Source organism: Protopterus annectens, chromosome 3.part1, assembly GCF_019279795.1.
Source record: "Protopterus annectens isolate FY-2018-M chromosome 3.part1, PAN1.0, whole genome shotgun sequence".
NCBI lineage: Eukaryota > Metazoa > Chordata > Ceratodontiformes > Protopteridae > Protopterus > Protopterus annectens.
This window is the reverse complement of record NC_056732.1, coordinates 1,816,380,355-1,816,389,463: the sequence shown is the minus strand read 5'-3', so window position 1 is coordinate 1,816,389,463 and position 9,109 is coordinate 1,816,380,355. Positions and strand designations below refer to the sequence as shown.

Below are 9,109 nucleotides of genomic sequence, written 5' to 3'. Positions count from 1 at the left end.
AAACAGAATACAAGCAAAATCCAGTGTAAAGAAAATAAATCACAATATACAAAACAGAAAAAGGCAATGAAACAATACGCAATACAAGAAAGCAAAAACAAACTAACCTTTCCCTCACAGCAGGTTACTGCAGAGTCTGCGTAAGCTTTTCCAGTAAAGCCTTGAAATATTATATTTTACCTGTTAAATAGAAGATTTAGTTCCTAGCTTCACAGTTTAAAGAAAACAAATCACAATATACAAAACAGAAGAAGGTAATGAAGTGATACAAAACATAAGAAAGTAAAAGAGCAAGTTGTGGCAGAGCCTGGTTGAAATTTTCCAGGAAATATCATATTTATCACTACATAGTCAGGAATCTGGTGAAATAAATTTCCCTTTCTTTACAACTAACATAAGCATATAATGCTATAATTCTATACGTGTGTTCTTTTCATCTTAAATTCACAATAGTCACTCTTCCTATTTTTACTGAAGTTATATCTAATATTTTCACTGAATTTCTGCAACATACAGCTATACCAGAACACTGGTCATTTCCCAAATTCCAAACTATCTTTCTCTCATAATTTGTTTTGGTTTGTCATGATACTTCACTCATTAAAAATCTTCTCTGTTCTAATATAACTACATCTACATGGCATTTATTGTACCATTCCAAAACTCCTATACTACTCACTATGTTCTTAACAGTATTCATATTTACAGAAAGCACTGTAAAATTATTGCTTTCCCGCCCCTTATCTTTCTAAAAATTATACTTTTATTTTTCATCAATTACTTTTCTTTTTTAATACGTATCCCTTTAAAATGTATTTTTGATCTTTTACCCTTTTACTTATAGAATTCTTTTACCCTTTTTACTGCTTCCCAGTTTATATCTTCCTCCACATATTACAGAATATTCCTCTATTCCCTTATTTTTATTTCTTTTTTCTTAAATCTAATTTAATTGCCCACCTCTACCACTTCTGATGCTTCCCCTCCCTTTTTCCTTCATTTTCCTTATCAGTTTCCAGTTTACATAATGACTAGGTTTGTTACATTTATAACATTTCAGTTCACATTTTCTAGCATCATGACCCAATTCCCCACAAATACATTTCTTTTTTATCACTGCTATTTATTAAATGCCCTTCTTTTCCACAAAAAAAAAAAAAAAAAATGTTTTGTGTTGTCCCCAGTATTTTACCGCACCCTTATTTCCTACAACACTTATCATACTTGAAGTATGTATAATCTTTAACACAATATTACAATCACATCCTCCAGTCCATAAAACCCTTTCATCATAAACCTTTACAATGTACTGTACTTCTTTGCATAAGTGTTTTACATGACCTTTCAAAGTCTCTCTTTCTACTTCTGTTCAGAATTGCCACAAATCTTTTTTTTTCTTTCTCTTAAATAAGTTCCACGGATTACCGCATTAATTATTTTCGTATTCCACAAGAAACATTTTCCTTTGAATAAACAGTCTCAATATAATGTCACAGAATGTCTCCTTGTTCATAACAATAAATGCTCTTACCTCTTCAGCTTTTACATCCAAAGGAGCCATTACGTTGTCCTACACTTCATACTGTCCAGCTCCTTTTCTTCTTTGGTTTGAATCCTCACCACATACTAAATGCATACATAAAGTTACATAACGTAACTTTACATTATCTTTTCTGTTACTGCCATTGCACCCTCTTTCACTTTTTAGCATAAGAATTCTTTTCCATTCCACTATAACCCTTCAAAACTGACTCTGCTTCTTATTTCTGAAATTTTCCATAACATCTCTCCAAGACACAATGCCGTCATTCTCTGGCTTGCGCTGCAACAACTCATTCAAGACATAATCCCATAACCTTTACAACTGTATAGTTGTAATAACACAAGACTCTCTTGCAGATTCCTCATTTCCACTTTGAACAACAGGTTTTGCTGAAAAACAACTTTTGAATCCTCCACAGTCTCGCTAATACACTGGAGTTTACCTCCATGCCTTCCACCATCTTCTCCTCCCTGCTGCCACTGTATTAGGAATGGGACATGCACTTTCCAAACAGAGTAGGGTAAGTTCCCTGATAACCTGGCCAAACTGTACTCAGCAGTACAAATGCCACCTTGGGTCTCCCCTGAAAAGATGCTGCTAGCCTAGTGGGACTAACATGGTCAACAATGGACAGCTAAGTAACTAAATAAATAGAAAAGTAAATCAATGTAGTATATTGGCAACAGAGATGAACAGACTAGATGGGCTGTATCAAAGAACATGCAGGTTATTAACAGTGGCAATGATGAAACGAGATGGGCTGTATCCTAGGATATATAGGTTATTAACAGTGACACTGATGAAACGTGATGGGCTGTATCCTAGGATATGTAGGTTATTAACAGTGACACTGATGAAATGAGATGGGCTGTATCCTAGGATATGTAGGTTATTAACAGTGGCAATGATGAAACGAGATGGGCTGTATCCTAGGATATATAGGTTATTAACAGTGACACTGATGAAACGTGATGGGCTGTATCCTAGGATATGTAGGTTATTAACAGTGACACTGATGAAATGAGATGGGCTGTATCCTAGGATATGTAGGTTATTAACAGTGACACTGATGAAATGAGATGGGCTGTATCCTAGGATATGTAGGTTATTAACAGTGACACTGATGAAACGTGATGGGCTGTATCCTAGGATATGTAGGTTATTAACAGTGACACTGATGAAACGTAATGGGCTGTATCCTAGGATATGTAGGTTATTAACAGTGACACTGATGAAATGAGATGGGCTGTATCCTAGGATATGTAGGTTATTAACAGTGACACTGATGAAACGTGATGGGCTGTATCCTAGGATATGTAGGTTATTAACAGTGACACTGATGAAATGAGATGGGCTGTATCCTAGGATATGTAGGTTATTAACAGTGACACTGATGAAACGAGATGGGCTGCATCCAACAATCTGCAGGTTATCAACAGTGACACTGATGAAATGAGATGGGCTGTATCCAAGGATATGCAGGTTATTAACAGCGACACTGATGAAACGAGATGGGCAGTATCCAAGGATATGCAGGTTATTAAAAGTGACACTGATGAAACGAGATGGGCTGTATCCAAAGATATGCAGGTTATTAACAATGACACTGGTGAAATGAGATGGGCTGTATCCAAGGATATGTAGGTTATTAACAGTGACAAGGATGAAATGAGAAGTGCTGTATCCAAGGATATGAAGGTTATTAACAGTGACAGGGATGAAACGAGACGGGCTGTATCAAAGGATATGCAGGTTATTAACAGTGACACGGATGAAACAAGATGGGCTGTATCCAAGGATATGCAGGTTATTAACAGTGACACTGATGAAACTAGATGGGCTGTATCCACGGATATGTAGGTTATTAACAGTGACACTGATGAAACTTGATGGGCTGCAGCCACGGATATGCAGTTCTGTGGCTCTGCTTGACAGTGGCACAGGAAAATAATTTTCTTGCGTGGCGAAAGCCAGGGTTCCTTTTTGGCTAGGCTTATATAGGCCCTAGGGCTAATAGCCTAGTACCTACATATGAACCTATTAACAGTGACACTGATGAAATGAGATGGGCTGTATCCAAGAACATGCAGGTTTTTAACAGTGACACTGATGAAACTAGATGGAGTGTATCCACTGATATGTAGTCTATTAACAGTGAAACTGATGAAACGGGATGGGCTGTATCCAAGGATATGCAAGTTATTAACAGTGACACTGATGAAACAAGATGGGCTGTATCAAAGGATATGTAGGTTATTAACAGTGACATGGATGAAATGAGATGGGCTGTATCCAAGAACATGCAGGTTATTAAGAGTGACACAGATGAAACGAGATGGGCTGTATCCAAGAATTTGCAGGTTTTTAACACTGACACTGATGAAACTATATGGACTGTATCCATGGATATGCAGGTTATTAACAGTGACACTGATGAAACGGGATGGGCTGTATCCAATAATATGTAGGTTATTAACAGTGACACTGATGAATCGAGATGAGCTGTATCCAAGGATATGCAGGTTATTAACAGTGACACTGAAGAAATGAGATGGGCTGTATCCAAGGATATGTAGGTTATTAACAGTGACACTGATGAAACGAGATGGGCTGTATCCAAGGATATGCAGGTTAACAGTGACACTGATGAAACGAGATGGGCTGTATCCAAGGATATGCAGGTTATTAACAGTGACGCTGATGAAAAGAGATGGGTTGTATCCAAGGATATGCAGGTTATTAGCAGTGACACTGATGAAATGAGATGGGCTATATCCAAGGATATGTAGGTTATTAACAGTGACACTGATGAAATGAGATGGGCTGTATCCAAGGATATGTGGGTTATTAACAGTGACACTGATGAAACGAGATGGGCTGTATCCAAGGACATGCAGGTTATTAACAGTGACACTGATGAAACTAGGTGGGTGTATCCAGGGATATGCAGATTATTAGCAGTGACACTGATGAAAAGAGATGGGCTGTATCCTAGAATATGTAGGTTATTAACAGTGACTCTGATGAAACGAGTTGGGCTGCATCCAAGGATATGCAAGTTATTAACAATGACACTGATGAAACAAGATGGGCTGAATCCAAGGATATGTAGGTTATTAACAGTGACATGCATGAAATGAGATGGGCTGTATCCAAGAACATGCAGGTTATTAACAGTGACACGGATGAAATGAGATGGGCTGTATCCAAGGATATGTAGGTTATTAACAGTGACACTGATGAAACGAGATGGGCTGTATCAAGGATATGCAGGTTATTAACAATGACACTGCTGAAACGAGATGGGCGGTATCCAAGGATATGTAGGTTATTAATAGTGACACTGATGAAACAAGATGGGCTGTATCCAAGAACATGCAGGTTATTAGCAGTGACACGGATGAAACAAGATGGGCTGTATCCAAGGATATAAAGGTTATTAACAGTGACAGGGATAAAACGAGATGCGCTATATCCAAGGATATGCAGGTTATTAACAGTGACACGGATAAAATGAGATGGGCTGTATATAAGGATATGTAGGTTATTAACAGTGACACTGATGAAATGAGATGGGCTGTATCCAAGGATATGTAGGTTATTAACAGTGACACTGATGAAATGAGATGGGCTGTATCCAAGGATATGTAGGTTATTAACAGTGACACTGATGAAACAAGATGGGCTGTATCCAAGGATATGTAGGTTATTAACAGTGACACTGATGAAATGAGATGGGCTGTATCCAAGGATATGCAGGTTATTAACAGTGACACTGATGAAACTAGGTGGGTGTATCCAAGGATATACAGGTTATTAACAGTGACACTGATGAAACTAGGTGGGTGTATCCAAGGATATGCAGGTTATTAACAGTGACGCTGATGAAAAGAGATGGGCTGTATCCTAGAATATGTAGGTTATTAACAGTGACTCTGATGAAACGAGTTGGGCTGCATCCAAGGATATGCAAGTTATTAACAATGACACTGATGAAACAAGATGGGCTGAATCCAAGGATGTGTAGGTTATTAACAGTGACATGGATGAAATGAGATGGGCTGTATCCAAGAACATGCATATTATTAACAGTGACACGGATGAAACAAGATGGGCTGTATCCAAGGATATGTAGGTTATTAACAGTGACACTGATGAAACGAGATTGGCTGTATCAAGGATATGCAGGTTATTAACAGTAACACTGATGAAACGAGATGGGCTGTATCCATGGATATGTAGGTTATTAAAAGTGACACTGATGAAACAAGATGGGCTGTATCAGAGGATATGCAGGTTATTAACAATAACACTGATGAAACGAGATGGGCTGTATCCAAGGATATGTAGGTTATTAACAGTGACATGGATGAAAAGAGATGGGCTGTATCCAAGAATCTGCAGGTTATCAACAGTGACACTGATGAAATGAGATGGGCTGTATCTAAGGATATGCAGGTTATTAACAGCGACACTGATGAAACGAGATGGGCTGTATCCAAGAACATGCCGGTTATTAAAAGTGACACGGATGAAACGAGATGGGCTGTATCCACAGATATGAAGGTTATTAACAGTGACAGGGATGAAACAAGATGGGCTATATCCAAGGATATGCAGGTTATTAATAGTGACACTGACGAAACAAGATGGGCTGTATCCAAGAACATACAGGTTATTAACAGTGACACGGATGAAATGAGATGGGCTGTATCCAAGGATATGAAGGTTACTAACAGTGACAGGGATGAAACGAGATGGGCTGTATCCAAGGATATGCAGGTTATTAACAGTGACACTGATGAAACGAGATGGGCTGTATCCAAGGATATGCAGGTTATTAACAGTGACACGGATGAAACTAGATGGGCTGTATCCACGGATATGTAGGTTATTAACAGTGACACTGATGAAACTTGATGGGCTGTATCCACGGATATGCAGTTCTGTGACTCTGCTCGACAGTGGCACAGGAAATAATTTTCTTGCGTAGCGAAAGCCAGGGTACCTTTTTGGCTAGACCTATATAGGCCCTAGGGCTAATAGCCTAGTGCCTACCTATGAACCTATTAACATTGACACTGATGAAACAGGATGGGCTGTATCCAATAATATGTAGGTTATTAACAGTGACACTGATGAATCGAGATGAGCTGTATCCAAGGATATGTATGTTATTAACAGTGACACTGATGAAACGAGATGGGCTGTATCAGAGGATATGCAGGTTATTAACAGTGACACTGATGAAACGAGATGGGCTGTATCCATGGATATGTAGGTTATTAAAAGTGACACTGATTAAACAAGATGGGCTGTATCAGAGGATATGCAGGTCATTAACAATAACACTGATGAAACGAGATGGGCTGTATCCAAGGATATGTAGGTTATTAACAGTGACATGGATGAAAAGAGATGGGCTGTATCCAAGAATCTGCAGGTTATCAACAGTGACACTGATGAAATGAGATAGGCTGTATCTAAGGATATGCAGGTTATTAACAGCGACACTGATGAAACGAGATGGGCTGTATCCAAGAACATGCAGGTTATTAAAAGTGACACGGATGAAACAAGATGGGCTGTATCCACAGATATGAAGGTTATTAACAGTGACAGGGATGAAATGAGATGGGCTATATCCAAGGATATGCAGGTTATTAACAGTGACACTGATGAAATGAGATGGGCTGTATCCAAGGATATGTAGGTTATTAACAGTGACACTGATGAAATGAGATGGGCTGTATCCAAGGATATGTAGGTTATTAACAGTGACATGGATGAAATGAGATGGGCTGTATCCAAGGATATGCAGGTTATTAGCAGTGACACTGATGAAATGAGATGGGCTGTATCCAAGGATATGCAGGTTATTACCCGTGACACTGATGAAACAAGATGGGCTGTATCCAAGAATATGCAGGTTATTAACAGTGACATGGATGAAACGAGATGGGCTGTATCCAAGGGTATGTAGATTATTAACAGTGACACTGATGAAACGAGATGGGCTGTTTCAAGGATATGCAGGTTATTAACAGTGACACTGATGAAACGAGATGGGCTGTATCCATGGATATGTAGGTTAATAAAAGTGACACTGATGAATAGAGATTGGCTGTATCCAAGGATATGCAGGTTATTAACAATGGCACTAATGAAATGAGATGGGCTGTATCCAAGGATATGTAGGTTATTAATAGTGACACTGACGAAACAAGATGGGCTGTATCCAAGAACATACAGGTTATTAACAGTGACATGGATGAAATGAGATGGGCTGTATCCAAGGATATGAAGGTTATTAACAGTGACAGGGATGAAACGAGATGGGCTGTATCCAAGGATATGCAGGTTATTAACAGTGACACTGATGAAACGAGATGGGCTGTATCCAAGGATATGTAGGTTATTAACAGTGACACGGATGAAACTAGATGGGCTGTATCCACGGATATGTAGGTTATTAACAGTGACACTAATGAAACTTGATGGCTGTATCCACGGATATGCAGTTCTGTGACTCTACTCGACAGTGGCACAGGAAATAATTTTCTTGCGTAGCGAAAGCCAGGGTACCTTTTTGGCTAGACTTATATAGGCCCTAGGGCTAATAGCCTAGTGCCTACTTATGAACCTATTAACAGTGACACTGATGAAACAGGATGGGCTGTATCCAAGGATATGCAGGTTATTAACAGTGACACGGATGAAATGAGATGGGCTGTATCCAAGGATATGTAGGTTATTAACCGTGACACTGATGAAACGAGATGGGCTGTATCCAAGGATATGTAGGTTATTAACAGTGACACTGATGAAACAAGATGGGCTGTATCCAAGGATATACAAGTTATTAACAGTGACATGGATGAAATGAGATGGGCTGTATCCAAGGATATGTAGGCTATTAACAGTGATGCTGATGAAATGAGATGGGCTGTATCCAAGGATATGTAAGTTATTAACAGTGATGCTGATGAAACGAGATGGGCTGTATCCAAGGTTATGCAGGTTATTAACAGTGACACTGATGAAACTAGATGGGCTGTATCCAAAAATATGTAGGTTATTAACAGTGACGCTGATGAAATGAGATGGGCTGTATCCAAGGATATGCAGGTTATTAACAGTGACACTGATGAAATGAGATTGGCTGTATCCAAGGATATGTAGGCTACTAACAGTGACACTGATGAAATTAGATGGGCTGTATGCATGGACATGCAGGTTATTAACAGTGACACTGATGAAACGAGATGGGCTGTAGCCAAGGATCTGCAGGTTATTAACAGTGACACTGATGAAACGAGATGGGCTGTGTCGAAGGATATGTAGGTGATTAACAGTGACACTGAGGAAATGAAATAGGCTGTGTCCAAGGATATGTAGGTTAACAGTGACACTGATAAAACGAGATGGGCTGTATCCACATATATGTAGGTTATTAACAGTGACACTGATGAAACGAGATGGGCTGTATCAAAGGATTTGTAGGTTATTAACAGTGACACTGATGAAACTAGATGGGCTGTATCCATGGATATGCAGGTAATTAAC

The 9,109-nt window shown here is 39.0% G+C and overlaps 1 protein-coding gene across 1 annotated transcript; it reads right to left on the bottom strand.

The window, feature by feature from the left end:
• Positions 1-2,254: 2,254 nt before the first annotated feature.
• On the bottom strand, positions 2,255-5,624 carry LOC122797880 (dynein heavy chain-like). Its single transcript, XM_044066399.1, has 3 exons — positions 5,365-5,624; positions 3,848-4,420; positions 2,255-3,275 (listed from the first exon to the last, which is right to left on the bottom strand). Exons 1-3 carry the CDS (start codon positions 5,622-5,624, stop codon positions 2,255-2,257), a joined length of 1,854 nt encoding a protein of 617 aa, XP_043922334.1.
• Positions 5,625-9,109: the final 3,485 nt, after the last annotated feature.

What these genes read in the sequence shown, in the direction of transcription:
- LOC122797880 (XM_044066399.1), bottom strand. Translation starts at nt 5,624, where the DNA reads ATGCATGTTCTTGGATACAGCCCATCTCATTTCATCCATGTCACTGTT. An exon ending in CTAGTTTCATCAGTGTCACT is followed by an intron (nt 4,421 to 5,364) that starts GTTAATAACCTG and finishes CCTTGGATACAG; the next exon opens with CCCATCTCGTTTCATCAGTG. An exon ending in TGTGTCACTCTTAATAACCT is followed by an intron (nt 3,276 to 3,847) that starts GCATGTTCTTGG and finishes CCTTTGATACAG; the next exon opens with CCCGTCTCGTTTCATCCCTG.